This window comes from Oncorhynchus gorbuscha, linkage group LG18 (genome assembly GCF_021184085.1).
Source record: "Oncorhynchus gorbuscha isolate QuinsamMale2020 ecotype Even-year linkage group LG18, OgorEven_v1.0, whole genome shotgun sequence".
NCBI lineage: Eukaryota > Metazoa > Chordata > Actinopteri > Salmoniformes > Salmonidae > Oncorhynchus > Oncorhynchus gorbuscha.
Window position 1 is genome coordinate 40868012 of NC_060190.1, and position 17593 is coordinate 40885604.

The window sequence follows — 17593 nt, forward strand, 5'->3', positions numbered from 1 at the left end:
TTTTTCTTTTCTTGCGTGAAATGTTGTATGGAAATCGGAACGTGCTACATAAGTAAAATCGTTGTATTTATTGCAAACCCACCCCCCCAATTGCCCATATCCATCCCCGTGTCGTCACCTGCTTCACCCCTGCAAACCACTTGCCTCTGTCACGTCCACTGTGTCCTGCAGGCTATATGACCCTCACAACGTCCTGCGTTGACATTAGTAGATACTGGGGGCTTTGTCTTGGTAGAATGCTAGGTTAGGTTTACACGGCACGATTCCCTGACCTGGCCTGTGTTCCTCTCCGACGACAGAAACTGTTGGGTAACTCTCTGCTGAAGCTGGAAGGAGACGACCGACTGGACATTAACTGTACCCTGCCCCTCACCGACCAGGTACATGTGCGAGTTTTATGCAGGATTGTGCTTCATTATGCATACAGAACCAGGAAAAGTACCCAGGGAACTGGGTAAGCGATTGGGAATTGATTTAAATGTTACCTGAAGTTTCACATTGGCTTTTTCTCTCCCCCGCCATAGATAGTTTTGGTTGGCTCTGAGGAGGGTCTGTATGCCCTGAACGTCATTAAGAACAGCCTGACTCACATCCCTGGCCTGGCCTCCGTCTTCCAGATCCAGATTATCAAGGAGCACGACAAGCTGCTCATAATTACTGGTCAGTATTGTACTATTATAGGCTTTAGCTTCGTGAGCTACTGGAAACATGGTCTTGAAAAAATGGACCCCATTTCCTATACCAGCTATATGCGAGTATCAAACCCGGCTTGCCTGCGGGCCTACAGACTTGTGTTAGCTCCCCGAGCTAAAACCTGATCGAAGGCATGGACTCTGGGAGTTCAAATCTGTCTTCAGGTCTCAGAATTTGTCCTTAGCTGGCTCGCCTGCTCAAATAAAGCTTAAATAAATAGGAAAGTTACTCAGCATGTGAGTGTAGTTCACTAAACCATCTCCGCTACAGTACTTGCAGTTTAGCGGTACTGCGATTCTGAATTGTGTTAGTATAGTGCAATAACTGTTCAAACCGATCACAAATGTGTTATATTGGATGGAGGATGCAGTTGGTACTGTATGTGTTTGTTGCTGATATCTGTACCATGTCCCGTCCAGGAGAGGAGCGGGCCCTGTGTCTGGTGGAGATCAAGAAGGTGAAGCAGTCTCTGTCTCAGTCCCATCTCCCAGCCCAGCCAGATCTCAGCCCATACATCTTTGAGACCGTCAAGGGATGCCACCTCTTCTCCTCTGGCAAGGTGAGCCACCGATTTGCGATTCTTAACTTTTCTTCGTGGATTTTTCACCTTATCGAAATAGGACGAAACAATGTTTTCTGGTGTCAAACTTGTTTCAATCATAGCAAATTATTCAAGCACCTTTTCATGTTGTCTGTGCCTTCCTCGAAACTGTGGACACGACTGATTACACCGTATTTTTGGAGTGATAGTTCTCCCGACTGTGTTGTTATTGGCCCTTGTGCAGATTGAGAATGGCACGTGTATCTGTGCCGCCATGCCCAACAAGATCACCATCCTGCGCTACAACGACAGCCTCAATAAGTTCTGCATCAGGAAAGAGATTGAGACGTCAGAGCCCTGCAGCTGTATCCATTTCACAGGCTACAGCATCATCATCGGCACCAACAAGTTCTACGAGATGGAGATGAAGCAGTACGTGCTGGAAGGTAGGTCAGCAACTCATCACACAGGATACAACATGTTCAAGGTACACTGTTATCTCGGGATAACTAGGGTGTTGTTCATTAGGCACCAAACACACTGAAACAGGGAGAGATTACCTGGTTATTTTTTGTATAATTGGTTGATTGATTGGTGTGGGGACCTCTCTTGCAGAGTTCCTGGATAAGAACGACGTGACGTTGGCCTCGGCCATCTTTGCGGCCTCCTCCCACAGTTTCCCCATCTCCATCATCCAGGTCACCCAGGCACCGCAGAAAGACGAGTACCTGCTCTGCTTCCACGGTCAGCCATGTTTCATACACACTTCTATAGGCCACGCGTGTGCGCGCGTCTTTGTCTTTCCGTTAGGAAAATGTGGTGCCGGATATTTGAGAAATTCACCGGACCCATATGCATTGGCTGCATAACCTGATTAGGTGCTCAGAATGACCGAAATCACATTTAGATTGTATTTCATCTTAACAGAACAGAACATGCAAATCGAGGATGCAATGGCGTGTGTCCTTCCTACCTAATTCTGATGCGCACTTTGAAGATGTTAGAATAACTGTCCACGTTTACTTTTCCTCAGACAACAAGATGAGTAACAAACAGCAGTTGACCTAGGCAATATAAAACAAATATTAAAAACCAATTAGGCTGATCCAACCGATCAGAATGTTTAGCTTGAAATGTTGATTAACTATTATTTTTTCACGTTATAAGCGTAGCAATGCACACAAGGCAGTAGACTGCGACTGACAAAAGCTCACTGCATGTGTGAGTGGTTTAATGTGATAGAAATGAAAATATCTGTTAGCAATTTAGAGTGGAGATCTAAAGATGCAAACACTAGTATTGGTTGCAAAAATGATTAGGATTGTGCCTTTGGCTACTGGACAATGAAAGTAAGTTGTAAGTTGATTTGAAAAGCAATACAACATGTTACTGGCTTCAATGGAATATGGCAGTCTCAATAAAATAATTGCCTCCCAGTTTTATGGTCGGATTTTGGCTAGGCTACTTTGAAGCGAGGTAAAACATGCCTCATAATATGAGGTAAAAAGTTAAATTTTCAACCAATTAAGTATGTTTTCAAATGCACACTGCCTCCAACTCATTGCAAAGTGATGTGTGATGTGAGGAAGCCTGCTTACTGTTTCCAATGCACTAGAATGGCGATAGGAAGCGCGCTTCAGTTACCAGTAGAGAAATAAAAGAGTAGCTGTTTTTAATCATGGTCATCAAAGCTATTTTTAACACGTGGTTGCCTTTATAATCGTTGCGCAATGATTGGGCTTACATTATAAAAGCACGTTTCACTCCCGAAACAAATTAACTAGCTGTTTGAGGGGCTGTAGCAACAGCTCATCCACTGACAGATTATCCGCTCAAGCTAGGCTCTGTATCTGTAGGCTGTGTGCGTGTGATAATATAAATAATGACTGTGCGGCTCATTTAATTCCACTAAATTATGCAAATGATACACATGTCCGGTCAAATGTATTTCCATCGACTGGTTTTTCCATCAATGAATAGACTAAAAAGCATTTATTTCTTTTTTGTATCGGCTTTTGATTTTTTTACCGGGTCAAAAGCTCTTTTTTTTACCGTTTAAAGGAAACCCTGGTGCTTTATGATCATGTAGTGACTGAGTAGTGTAGCCATGCTCTGATGACTGCTAAAAAATGTCCGTTATATTCATTTCCACATAGTTTGCGATGCATACCAGCTGTATCACTTATTTCTATTGTGATGATTCCTTATCCAGAGTTCGGGGTGTTTGTGGACGCATACGGCCGCAGGAGTCGAAGTGAGGACATCAAATGGAGCCGTCTGCCTCTCTCGTTTGGTAAGTCAAAAATCGCCTTCCATCGGAAACCATCATCTCGGGAGTGATCCTAACCAAAGCATTGAAGGATTGCCATCTAGAAAAGTGTTATAATAAGACATTATAGGGGGCTTGTAACACAGTGCTCCTCTCTATATCAGCCTACAGAGAACCCTACCTGTTTGTGACCTACTTCAACTCGTTGGATGTGATCGAGGTCCAGGGCCACTCTGCTCTCGGGTAAGATCACCTCACTGATCCTTTACTTAACTGCAACCCTGAGCTAGTTAGCATAATATTGTAAGAAATAAATGGGGGGGGTATTGTGTCTTGGTCAGGGCCCACTCGTACGCTCACCTGGACATCCCCAACCCGCGCTACCTGGGCCCAGCCATCTCCTCCGGAGCCATTTACCTGGCATCGTCCTACCAGAACAAGCTCCGGGTCATCTGCTGTAAGGGCAACCTGGGACAGGAGGGGGAGCTGCAGAGGAATGGCTCTGGACGCAGGTAAGTTAATATGGCTCTTTCTTCCGGGATTTGGAGCAACAATGGGGATCCTTCATTCTGTCACTGCACCTTCTGTTGGCTGAGCTGGTTAGTGGAGGCAGGATTGGGGCAGTCATGGTTACAGTGTGACTTCAGAATGACTTCCCTTCTCTCTAATTTCGCCCATTGTTTAAATTCCACCAGGAATCACTGAAGTGCACGGTGATGGTGTGGAGCTTCTCACAGGTGGCACACTTGCTGCATGGGTTGGCATACAAATGACATACATTAGGTTGGCATACGGGTGACATACAGTAGGTTGGCATACAAATGACATACAGTAGGTTGGCATACAAATGACATACAGTAGGTTGGCATACAAATGACATACAGTAGGTTGGCATACAAATGACATACAGTAGGTTGGCATACAAATGACATACAGTAGGTTGGCATACAAATGACATACAGTAGGTTGGCATACAAATGACATACAGTAGGTTGGCATACAGGTGGCATACAGTAGGTTGGCATACAGGTGGCATAGGTTGGCGTACAGGTGGCATAGGTTGGCGTACAGGTGGCATAGGTTGGCATACAGTTGATATAGTCTGGCAAACAGGTGGCATAGGTTGGCATACAGTTGATATAGTCTGGCAAACAGGTGGCATAGGTTAGCGTACATAACTGGTGAACTATCTGGTGATGGTGTTCCATCTGCTACACCATCTCAGACCTGGATTAATACTAGCCTCTGTTCTTTGCAGGAGGAAGATTTCATGTTTTATTTGTAACAAAGCCTAAGGCAATTTTTATTCAAAATGGCCCCTGTGTGATGTTATAATAAAATATTTAAAATAAAGTATGGACACTTCTTGTATTTTCTGAGACTTCCTATATCAAGCACCTGCATTAATGTACATAATATTGCAGTGATTGTGTATTTAGAGTTAGCTGATTTGACCACCGTACCATATAGTGCTTTATGATGTTTAAAGAACAGTAGAGAGGGTTCATTGGTATTTTTCCTCATCAAAAATAAAGTACAAAGACCGAATTCAAAAAAGCCATCCCAAATGTAATTTGTCAACCCTCATTCAGCCTTTATCCATACATGGAAAAGTGTTGTACTCTCTCTGTGCAATTTAGGGCTGAAAATGAGTGTTGATTTTAACGCTAAACGAAGTGTAGGTGTGCCACCTTTGCAGGTCACGGATGGAAAAAGACCAGCTACAATTTTCATATCATTGATTCCTTAATCCTCTGTGGACTATAGAATTGGAGATGTGACTTCTGGAGCTAACATGGTGATGATATGACTCAATCTCTTTAGCTCGCTATTCATTGGTGGAACCAAATGTGCAGTCAGCCATGTCTCATTTTTCTCCGTTGCACTTGCTCATTCTAGTCTCCTACTGTGACAGAGTGTGGCTAACAAATTACCTGTCTGCATTATCTCCAAGGATTTCAATGAGAATTGCTTTCTCCACATCCAAAGCCGTTGCTCGCTGCAGTCATTATTTCATTTTATAGAGCTATTGAGAGTATTACACTAGCCATAGTTTTGATTGACATAAGCTTAATGTGCATTTACACTGACGTTAAGAACACCTGCTTTTTCCATGACATAGACTGACTAGGTGAATTCAGGTGAAAGCTACGATCCCTTATTGATGTCACTTGTTAAATCCACTTCAATCAGTATAGATGAAGGGGAGGATATAAGTTAAAGCTTTTTAAGCCTTGAGACAATTGAGACATGGATTGGGTGTGTGTGTGTGTGCCATTCAGAGGGTGAATGGGCAAGACAAAAGATTTGTGCCTTTGAACCGGGGTATGGTAGCAGGTGCCAGGTGCACTGGTTTGTGTCAAGAACTGCAATGCTGCTGGTTTTTTTCCACGCTCAACAGTTTCCCGTGTGTATCGAGAATGGTCCACCACCCAACGGACATCCAGCCAACTTGACACAACTGTGGGATGCATTGGAGTCAACATGGGCCAGCATCCCTGTGGACCGCTTTCGACACCTTGTAGTCCATTCCCTGGTGAATTAAGGCTGTTCTGAGAGCAAGTGGGGAGGGTAGTGTCCCTCCCACGGTTCGTGTTCATACAGATAGTGCCCCTCCCACAGTTCATGTTCATACAGATAGTACCCCTCCCACGGTTCGTGTTCATACAGATAGTGCCCCTCCCACAGTTCGTGTTCATACAGATAGTGCCCCTCCCACGGTTCGTGTTCATACAGATAGTGCCCCTCCCACGGTTCGTGTTCATACAGATAGTGCCCCTCCCACGGTTCGTGTTCATACAGATAGTGCCCCTCCCACAGTTCATGTTCATACAGATAGTTTCCCTCCCACGGTTCTTGTTCATACAGATAGTTCCCCTCTCACGGTTCTTGTTCATACAGATAGTTCCCCTCTCACGGTTCTTGTTCATACAGATAGTTCCCCTCTCACGGTTCTTGTTCATACAGATAGTTCCCCTCTCACGGTTCTTGTTCATACAGATAGTTCCCCTCCCACGGTTCTTGTTCATACAGATAGTTCCCCTTCCATGGTTCTTGTTCATACAGATAGTTCCCCTCCCACAACCCCAGCAGTACACTATGCAATGCTTTCTTGACACCATCTCTGATGGTCTAACAAAATGTTGACCCTGTGATCTTTGTCATGTGGTCCCCGGCCCTCTCCATCTCCACAATGGGTCTCTCCACCCCCTTTCCATCCGCAGCCCCAACAAGCGTGGGCCGCCTTCCTACAATGAGCACATCACCAAGCGCCTGGCAGCCAGCCCCGCGTTGCACAGTGACCCAGGCACGCCGCGCCGCTACCGCGAGGCCCGCACCGAGTTCCGCCGTGATAAGTCGCCCGGCCGCCCGCCGCACTCAGTGGAGAGGGAGAAGTCTCCCAGTGGCAGGATGATGATGGACCCCCGTCTGGCCAGGTCTCCGGGAAGGGCCATGGGGGGGGACCTACGCCTCGACCGCTCCCCAGGGAAGCTGATGGACCGGGACGTGAGGAGGGAGAGGTCACCCGGCCGGGGGTTCGAGGAGCAGCAGCCTGGAGTTCGCCAGAGACTCCACACCAGCTCCGGTCGCACGCCCCTCACCACGGTCAACAAGGTGAGACAGTAGACTATGTACAGAATACTTCCCAGAGTCCTATGTACTTCCCTTGCCCACATTACAGGACATAAATTGAGTGGTATTGGGTGCATTACTTTTGATCAAAGGCCTATGGTCCCATGCTCTCTTTTTTTTTAATAGTTCCTATGGATATGCTGACTCATGTGTTTTTCAATACGACGTTCCTATTCCAGTGATATTGTTACAGAACCAATAACTAGCCTATGGATATTGTTACACTCGTTAAGGGTCTTAGGCCTAGTTAACCGGTCTGTAACCTGAATGAATGTGTGCATTTATATGAGAAATCAGTGTATGGCCTAGGTGTTGAATGTACAGCTCTGTCTCTCTCAACCTCTTGGTCGGCCAGTCCAAGCGGATTATTATTTGTTTTCGATGGTGACGAAAAGGAAAGTGCAAACAGGCATGCCCAAACAAGATTCAAAACCAAACGAAAGGCCTCATTGCCACCAAACCAACCAGCAGCCTCCCGGCTCTCCAAGCTGGCACTCTGACTGATCACCTCAATTGGCAGCACCTGATGTGCTTATCAACCAGTCTCAGCGCCTGGACGAGATTGCTGCAGCCCCCTGGGGGAATAGTGTGGAAGTGTATACTGGATAGTGGGTTTGCCTATCTCCTAACACTAACCTTTACCCTAACCTTATCATCTGACCCTATTTGTCTCTGATCTTTCTGTACAGGTGTGGGATCAGTCATCTGTTTGAGTGACAGCAGCGCAACATCAGTTAGAAGAGTGACATCCCCAGCACAGCACATCACTCAGTTCTTACCAGGGTTTGGGAAGAGGAGCGGGGTCAGAATACTGCATCACCTAGAGAGCCCAATAGGAAAAGCAGCTAAAGTGTTGATGACCTACTGTCGAAGCTGAATGTCATGTGTATGGGTTTTTACTAGAATAAATCATAAAAATAATAATAATGTTGATATACATTAACAAACAAAAAAGAAGTATCCATCATTTAAAGTCAGCAAGGACCAAAACATAACATTTGTCACAAACGCTGACAAAAACGCTTGGAATATCTGCAAAATTACATCCTGGAAATAGCACTTACAGATGAGGCTTCAGAGTTTAGAAACACAACGAAATGTTCTCCTGGATTTGCTCTCACCCTGTGCATATCAGCTAGATCAGTGGTGGGCATCTCCTAGGGATGCAGTGTGTGCAGGCTTTTGTTTACAGCCCAGCACTAACACACCTCATTCAAATAATCAACTAATCCTAGTCTTTGATTTACATCAAGTGTAATTAGGTGTGTGTGTTAGAGATTATATGGAATAAAGTCTACACACACACAGCGGCCCTCTAGTATTGGTCCATCCCTGAGCTAGATGACTACAGCTGACACACTAAAACTGCGCTACCCACAATCCCCAGCACCAGCTGGCTCTCGGGCCTTTATAAATCAGCACGATGCTATTTGACACTGTAAATAGGCAGACTTAGGTTTAGTCCGAAATTGCACCCTACTCCATATATAGTGCACTGCTTTTGTCAAAAGTAGTACACTTTAAAGATTAGGGTGCCATTTCAGACTGAGCCTGACTTTTTATAGATACTGAAAGGGAACCTCAAGGCTGGAAAAGCCACGTCTATTTTTGTTAAAGAGAAAAGTGATTGTTGTGTGTCCTCTTGAATGTCAAATGAATATTATTCTTTTAAAAACGTCCTTTATCGAGTGAGCATTTTGCCCTGGTCCCATCTTGTGTAATGCACTTCCACACGCAAAAGCAAATTTACATGCGGCTTGAGAAATCATACTTGAATATTTCCTTTGTTACCCCAATCTCCCCTTACCTTGTGTATACATACCCTCGAAAGTGTTGTTTATGATCGATCGGTGCATAAAATAATGTTCTTTGATTAACTGATTCTTACGGCATGGATGTACTTAAATGAGAATGGAAAATACATATCCTATGATCTTCAACTTCATTTCAGTGAACTACATGCGATTCGACACTGGAGCATGAGCGATTAAAGAAAGAAATCTACATGTTTTAGTTAGCCTTCAATTTCCATTTTCTTTCAAATCCTCCTGAGCTATTATGAGCGACATTTTCCTACTGCTAAACACCTCTCATGCAGCAAGAACAAATATGGTATTTTCAGTCACATAAGCCTACTCTTTATACTTTAATATATCTACTTACTTTTGATTTACTTATTCTTGATATTTAAAAAAAGAAGAAAGAAATCTGTCATTTTTTAAATGTATTTATATTCAACCAAATTCAGTGGAGCACTGAAAGGTCACGTAGCAAATGCTTTTGGAACAGATTTTGGCCTACATGTGCAATAAGAAAGCTTTTTGCTCACATCCTCTACACACAGAAGAAGACATTTTTCATTTTACTCAGCATCAGGGTGGGAGTGAACAGGGTTGTAAATCGATTTTAATTTCAGGCTTACCTAACAATTTACCATCTGCTACGTAAGTCCAGCCTTCTACTGTTTCAGATTTCAGAAACTTTGCTGGAGCAAAATACCAGTGATGCACAGATATGAGCTAAACTTTAGATATGTGCATTCTGAGGATTCCATTTAGACGAGGAACATGTCGCCCTGTGCTCGATATGAAAATATTGATGTCTTACAAATGCTAACAAAATATGTACTAGCTTTCCCTGTAGAGTTTTGTCACACAATATTAAACATAACCACTGTCTTTAATTGCTGGCGTATATCCTGTGTGGCCTATGTGGAATCGTGTGAGAGAGAAAGAGCAATTGTGTAAGAAAGAGGGAGAAAGAGATTGTGTGTTTATGTCCAGTGTGTCAGGGTAACAATGCACATTTGGTATTCACTAGCTGCCCCAGCCTTACTGTGACAATGCCTTCCCATTCTGGAGCCACTGGCATGCAGAGCAGCAGCGGCTATTTGTGTCTTAAACTGGGAATAACTCTGAGGAGAAAGACAGCTGCCTGTGCCCAGGAACAATTGTTCATCTGAGGGGTGTGGGTGAGAATGGCAGTCAAACTTTAAATGTAATCTTCATACATGTTGCTTTAAAATTTAGATGTAGACAGCTTTAATTGTCTAAATTAGGGGAAGCTTATACAGTCCTGTTTCACTATATGTACATGTGAGTAACCTGTACAGGTGTGAAATGGAAATGTTTTTTGCATATTCCACTCCCTCTGAGACGCCCTCAGAGAATGAGGTCACAGCCAGGTGATCAGCCATTATCAACGGTGACCCCGGAGAAGTTCGGTTTAAATGCCTTGTCGGCTCAGGCATTCGACCCACCAACCTTTTGCTTATTGGCCTCTAACCGCCAGGCTACCTATCTGATTTTACGACCTCAAATAAACAAGTTACTAGAGACTCCTTCCATGCTGTGAAGGGACAGAGATTATGGCATAAGTGGCATATGCTATTTAGACATTGACTCGTTGTTAAACACCTTGCTGAAAGAGAAGATTGACAATGACGAGGTGAAGAAGGCTTTCAGCACATCACCTTTTATATAGACAAGTCCTCCACCCAGACATTGTTGGGAGATTCTGACCCTAACACCCTATTCACTGATTGGCACTTTCCCTTGCCAGCATGACCGGACCTGACATGAGTGGTACTGGGTGAGTTGGGAACTCTAATTGACACATTGTAAGGCGCTGTTCTCCGTCTCAACAGGGTCACACTTTAGTATTGGAACCCAGCTAATGTTGCGCTGCAGAGTTTGGAACGTGAAACTGGGTGCAAATGATTTTGAACATTCTTCCTTTCCTAGTCTCTCGTTAAAGAGATTGTTCATAGAAAAAACAAATTGACATGGTTTTCCAGCTACCTTGGCTGCTGTTTTTAAACATGTGAAATAGACTCGCTTATGATACAAAGTTGCATGCGCTAAAACGGTTAGAAAGATTTATGTGAAGAGAGAGTTAACTAGCTATGACCGCTTGAGTGAAGCGTGGGCTCTGTAAATGAATGATATGTATAGAAGCATGTGAGAGATGTGACTGGACTTGCTCCACTGTTAACCCAGCGTGCCAGTCACACTCCCCTGACAGCGGCAGGGCTATAAATAATGGCTTAATAAGCTAATATTTGTCCACACTGGCTTTCAGCTTTAAAATGTATTGTTAAATTGGCCTTAGACAAACAAATTAACATGTAATGACGGCATAAACACACATCTAACTAATTGAAGAGCATCGAGGTAGTGGTAGTAGCCTAGTAGAGGTAGATAGGCTAAATATTTTTCGCCGAGCTGTACGGCGCTGGCCTGATTACAGAACCAGCACAGTACAATTTGGGTCAGCATGATGGTGTGAAAAGGGTGTAACCTACTAGGTAATCGGGGCTATGCTTCCGCTAAAACCACAACGACTCAACAGCTGGTTCTTAGTTCCTCTAGTTTTGTCTAGAGTGCAAAGAACCTTGTCGTGACTCTGGACAACACCCTGTTGGTCTCTGCGAATGTCAAAGCAGTGACTCACTCCTGCAGGTTTGTGCTCTACAACAGGGTTCCCCAACGGGCGGCCCGCGGGTGCTTTTATTTGGCCACCCAAGTTTTCTGAGCAAAAGCATTTATTTAAATGTTTTATTGTTTTCATTGTTGGACTTATAAGACGGTAAACACCAGGAAATTATCTCCAAGGGATTTTAATATAAGAAGTCCAGTTCCCAAGTATTCCCATGCATAATAGATACATGACCGTATACAAATGTAAGCAAGGTTTGAATTAATTATGTTTTAGTCAAACATTATATGTTTGGGCTTCTTGCAGTCAATTTTCAGTCAACAAATGATTTGTAATTATATACTTGGTGATTCAAGCCCTGAATGCTGATTGTCTGACAGGTGTGGTATATCAGACTGCATACCACGGGTATGACAAAACATTTATATTTAATATGGTAGTTACGTTTGTAACCAGTTTATAACAGCAATAAGGCACCTCAGGGGTTTGTGGTATATGGCCAATATACAACAGCGAAGGACAGTATCCAGGCACTCCACGTTGCATCGTGCATTAGAACAGCCCTTAGCCATGGTATATTGGCCATATACCCCACCCCCTCGGCCTTATTGCTTAATTATGTTCCGGCCTCCCCGACCTTCTGCTCAAGAAAGAAAATCGTAGAGTACGACCGTACCTCACACAGGAAGGGGCACAGGTCCTAATCCAGGGCACTTGTCATCTCCCATCTGGACTACTGCAACAGTCTCCTGGCTGGGCTCCCTTTTTGTGCCATCAAACCCCTGAAACTTATCCAGAACGCTGCAGCCGGCCTGGTGTTCAACCTCTCCCATGTCACCCCGCTCCTCTGCACACTCCACTGGCTTCCAGTCGAAGCTTGCATCCACTACAAGATCATGGTACTTGCCTATGGAGCAGCAAGAGTAACTGCCCCTCCCTACCTTCAGGCTATGGCCAAATCCTACACCTCAACCCGAGTTTTCAGTTCTGCCACCTCTGGTGTCTTGGCACTCCCACCCCTAAGGGAGGGGAGCTCCAACTCTGCCCAGTCAAAGCTCTTCTCTGTCCTGGCACCACAATGGTGGAACCAGCTTCCCCCTGAAACTAGGACAGCAGAGTCCCTGCCCATCTTCCGAAATCATCTGAAACCCTACCTATTCAAAGAGTATGTTAAATAATCCCACAGCACACCCTCCTCACCCCCCCCAACTAACATATTTTCTCCCCTTACTCTAGTCCTGAATTTGCTGTTAGCTACTTTATTGAAGAAAAATGTACTTACTATGACTGAGATATGTGGTTGTACCACCTAGCTATTTTACGATGAATGCACTAACTATAAGTCACTCTGGATAAGAGTGTCTGTTAAATGACTAAAATATCTGCACACACACACAATATGGGCTGTGGATTGAACGGGCATCACCTCTGCTTTGAGGTTGAGGCATCACTCACTCATTCATTCAGCAGCACTTTTAAAGCAGGGTAGGGGAGAGAGGGGAATATTCCATGTTCTCTCTGGGTAGGAAAGAGAGATTAGAGTTTTGGGTTCCTTTAAACCCCCCCTACAGACTGTCAGTTTAAGATAGAGATATCTGTTTGGATGCGTCTCAATCCACTGCATCCGCCAATATCGCTCTTCCACATCTGCAGTGAAGGTTGGCAGAGCTAGAGCAGTGTTTGTCAGACCATGAGACATCCTGAAAATTGGTCTTCTCATGAAAATGTATTTTACCTAAAGGGCAAATTCCATATTTTATCAAATTATTTTATTTTTATACCTAAAGGGGTCCTAAAATTCAAAATCAAATAGCTAAAAGATCCATAGTATGACCTTCCAACAAGTCCATATGTCAGCTTAACCTTCAGCATGCAAGGTCCTGTTATTCTAAACCACTGTTATTCCACTCTGAGAGCTGACAATGAACTTTGGGGCGGAGGGCAATCGGGATTATTCTCTCGTGTGTGTGTGTGTGTGTGCGTGCCCCCCTGTGTGTGTGTTGTCATTTACCTGTCACTTCCTAAAGAAGGCATGGTTTATTTATATCGTCCAGTAGAATGGAGTGCATGTAGGCTACATAAAGGCCAGACAAAGCACTCTCCATTGTTCAGTTGCATTTTGGGAGTCCCATTGTTCTGTTCATCACCCATCTCCTCCAGCTCCAGCTATGGTAAGTGCCTGTCCTGTTCTATGCCACTCTAGGATTTCACAGTGTCAGCTACGTATGTCAAGGGGGTGGTTGTAGGGGAAAGGGAATTATTCATGTAAAACTCCGCTAAGTCCTTAGAGGAAGCAGCTATACAGGTAGATAGATGTGTAGTTAGATCGGTTGACGATGGTAGCTTGGATGATGGTGACAATTGTTCGAATCAAAAAAGGAATCTGTTAGATGTCATATTTTCTTTCATAGTGTTCTAGAAAATTAACATTTTCTATCTGTTCAGTATTTTAAGTTGGGCATGATCACTCCTTAAATCATAGTATCTAGTTTAGTTAGTTCAAGGCATGGTCCTGTCAAAGACCGTTCTATCCCAAACATAACAGTTCTATTGTGTCGATACACTGCCGCTAGTATAAATCTGGGTAGATCTGCTCCTGGAAGTCCACAGTGTGCAGGCTTTTGCTCCAGCCCACTATGTTTTATGGATATACCTCTCCTTTCCACCTCTCTCCAAAGGCACCCAAGAAGGCAAAGAAGAAGTCAGCGGACTCTAACTCCAATGTGTTTTCGATTTTTGAGCAGTCTCAGATCCAGGAGTTCAAGGAGGTAATAATCTGTCTCTTCCCTTATTACCATGACGACAGCCCATCGATCACACTGCACCCTTTTCTGTCTGGTTTTGTTTGTCATCGTCCTAGTGCCTAACCCATTCTGCCTCTACTGTTCAGATTGAATCACACTATCGGGTCAACCCGAACTACTATGCTAGCGCAGACATTTTCTTTTCACATTGTCCCTTCAAGCACAGTTCCAGCAACTATGGTGAATGTTTAACCAGGCCGCCTAATACATCTCGGTTTGGCCCTATAGTGTGAATCCGGCATCTCTGTAAGCCTGTATGTTTACCTGTCCCTCTGTCCATCACCTTTCATGAGTTGTCCATTTTCCACCTGTCTCTCTGCCCTTATCATGAATTCCAGGCGTGTGGTATGAGCGGTGTCGCTCTTTAAATCATGGCCAGGCATTCGGGCCCTGTCATCGGTGATTAGGGAGGGCTGGGGATAGGATGGAAAATATGCCCTGGCCTGAATGCCACTCTTAAACCCCAGGGAGTAACATAGTATGAATACAGTAACTAAGAATAAAGGCTTAGAAAAAAGGAATGTCCAGAGAGCATCGATGGGATCGTTTTGACAAAGATTTCTGGCATGGAGATAACGTGTGGTCCACTTGACCAAACACCGGCTCATTGAATGATTTGATATGCAGAGTGGCTCCAACTGTAGGCCATGGGATTTACTGTCACTCTCCTCCCAACATATACACACACACACACACAGACAAACTCTAGTCCCTGGAGTCGTTTTCATGTCTCCCTTTAAGTGTTAACCTCCATATTGACAGGCCTTCACCATCATGGACCAGAACAGAGATGGATTCATTGACAAAAATGACCTGAGGGACACCTTTGCTGCACTAGGTGGGTTGAAGATGTATTGTACTATGTATCTATTTGTTCAGTTAGGTCAGTAAGAATGTAATCCCGTTTACAATAACGACCTGGCCATAACGAAAGCAATGGTACTGACCCATGTCTCTGTAACAGGGCGGCTCAACGTGAAGCAGGAGGAGATAGATGAGATGCTGAAAGAGGCGTCCGGCCCCGTCAACTTCACCATCTTCCTCACCATGTTCGGGGAGAAGCTGAAAGGTGAGGTGTGCAAACAAGGGATGCATTCAGTTGGTTAAACGTCGTGCTACATTTTGCAACAGTGCTGAATGTCACTTCCTCCCAAACGTTTAACAGATGAGTTGCCTGAATCCTAATTTGAATGACATTTTCCCTCTGAATTTTTGTATGTTGTACTCTTATATTGTCCACGTCTGCCTCCCATCGACTTAGTTCTAATTAGACGTTGTCTCTGCGTAGGCGCTGATCCAGAGGAGACTATCCTCAATGCTTTTAAAGTATTTGACCCCGAAGGAAAAGGGGTCCTGAGGAAGGACTTGTGAGTAGTCGCGTGTGCATTTGTGTAAATGGGCCTATAGGGTCAAAGCTTTGTGGAGATGGTTAATGTCATCCTTGTTCTTGCTCGTCTTCAGTGTGACAGAGATGCTGACAACACAAGCGGACAGATTTTCTCCTGAAGAGGTTGGAGCACAACCAATTTACACTAAACGCAATATAATCTATATACCGTCCACACACACATTTACACACGTTGACCCATTGCACATACAACTATTGAAATACAGCAGACAAACCATTTTAAATAAACAACTCATCACCACTCATAATCAGTAACATAACATAGTTCATGCATAAACATATTGCGTGTTGCTTCGAAAATGGTGTGAAGTGCGTGATGTGTACGCCAGTGATTGAGTCACTAAATCTTCTCGCTGGTTTTCTCAGATGGAGCAGATGTTTGCAGCCTTCCCACCAGACGTGGCAGGAAATCTAGACTACAAAAACCTTGTGCACGTCATCACACACGGAGAAGAGAAGGACCAGGAGTAACGAACTCCCTGCTCCTTCAGCGTGTCTGTCAGTGATAGAAATACAAGCTCTAGACAAGAGATAATCTAGCGCTTCTATTTCCCTGGTCAAAACACCTATCGGCAGTCATCTATCATCTCCAGGCTCCATCCACGGTCCTGTGTGCTTGCCCCGCCCACTTACATAATCAGATCAGGTGAAGCTTCCACAGTGGAAGGGGAGATAAAGGAACAGAGGGAAACTCACTGGCCTCTGCCTCCTACAAACGGCTCAAGACACTTTTCAACTGGCCTCCTTTTGTGATGCATTACGTTTGCCGCTCATCAACAGTGGTTAATGTGTCAGTGTTTTCCAAACTGTCCTCGGGGATCCTAAGGGGTGCACGTTTTGGTTTTTGCCTGTAACATTTACACAGCTAATTCAAATGACCCAGAGCATGATGACGAGTTGATTATTTGAATCAGTTGTGTGGCGCTAGGGCAAAAAAACAAACCTACACCACTTGGGGTCCCGAGGACCGAGTTTGGGAGACGCTGCGTTAAGCCAACTGTCAAGCCAATTGTGTGTAAATGGTTGAATTCAGGCTACAGCTATTATACAATCTGATCACTGTCCAATAAATCACTTTAACTCGTGTCTTTTGTCCATTTGTTATTTCTTCCACCTTACGATAATACATTTTGATTTTGAAGCAGCTCCTTTGAGAGCATAACAGCTATTAGATGCTCTTTTTTTACTTGATTGACTAATGACACATTAGAACGAATGTCATATGTTATAAGTGACATAATGTTTCAACTCAACAAATCTAGTATATCTATCAATGGGCGTATGCTTCCTTAAATGATTCAATTAACCTCTTAACAATTTGTCCAAGTTTATCACATAACTGCTGCTGCCACCCTGTTTTGTAAATAGGTCAAACAAAAATATAGTTTACATCAGGGGTTAATGACAATCAGTGTGGGTTGTAAATAGTGCATAAGCAGACTTTTCCTAATACTAACAGCCCACTAGGCGAGTTTGAGGTTCAATCGATCTCTTCATTGAGGAAGAGCTTTTCAACTGGTTTATAAACTGATTCAGGGTTTCAGCTTGGTTTTGGCAAAAGTCCTGCCCAGCAGCTGAGGGTATGATGGATCCCCTAAGACTAAGAGCATGTAGCCTTCTGTATTTAGAGAGGAGCAAGTGAGGTAGTAGAGATGGCTGTCTTCTGACATCAGACTGGGATTCAAGGTACAGAGGGGCCTGACACTGCCCAAACATGGGGTTTGGTTTGGAAAGACAAAGCCCCTGTGTTTATTTTAGTTCTTGTGATGACGTGACGGGGTAACGTTACACCGCATGATGTATCAAAC

General features: G+C 44.1%; 2 protein-coding genes across 8 annotated transcripts in view; both read left to right on the forward strand.

The window, feature by feature from the left end:
- cita (citron rho-interacting serine/threonine kinase a) overlaps positions 1 to 9819 on the forward strand; it is a 54074-nt gene extending 44255 nt beyond the window's left edge. For 3 of the 7 annotated variants that reach the window (XM_046311056.1, XM_046311057.1, XM_046311055.1), the window contains 10 exons: positions 300 to 380; positions 525 to 660; positions 1113 to 1252; positions 1479 to 1680; positions 1850 to 1978; positions 3447 to 3527; positions 3668 to 3746; positions 3845 to 4015; positions 6728 to 7118; positions 7826 to 9819. In XM_046311056.1, the coding sequence (XP_046167012.1) occupies positions 300 to 380; positions 525 to 660; positions 1113 to 1252; positions 1479 to 1680; positions 1850 to 1978; positions 3447 to 3527; positions 3668 to 3746; positions 3845 to 4015; positions 6728 to 7118; positions 7826 to 7849 (1434 nt within the window). In that variant the 3' untranslated portion in view covers positions 7850 to 9819. The other 4 variants (XR_006833185.1, XR_006833186.1, XM_046311058.1 and 1 more) reach the window with 4 other exon arrangements.
- A 3852-nt stretch (positions 9820 to 13671) lies between these two features.
- Positions 13672 to 16870, forward strand: LOC124004291 (myosin regulatory light chain 2, ventricular/cardiac muscle isoform). The gene is made up of 7 exons (XM_046313085.1): positions 13672 to 13744; positions 14252 to 14341; positions 15140 to 15215; positions 15342 to 15446; positions 15666 to 15744; positions 15839 to 15887; positions 16152 to 16870. The coding sequence occupies exons 1-7, from the start codon at positions 13742 to 13744 to the stop codon at positions 16254 to 16256; spliced, it is 507 nt and encodes a 168-aa protein (XP_046169041.1). The 5' UTR covers positions 13672 to 13741; the 3' UTR covers positions 16257 to 16870.
- Positions 16871 to 17593: the final 723 nt, after the last annotated feature.

Coding starts and splice junctions, on each gene's coding strand:
- LOC124004291 (XM_046313085.1), top strand. Junction 15,447..15,665: donor GTTCGGGGAGAAGCTGAAAG/GTGAGGTGTGCA, acceptor GTCTCTGCGTAG/GCGCTGATCCAGAGGAGACT. Junction 15,745..15,838: donor GGGGTCCTGAGGAAGGACTT/GTGAGTAGTCGC, acceptor GCTCGTCTTCAG/TGTGACAGAGATGCTGACAA.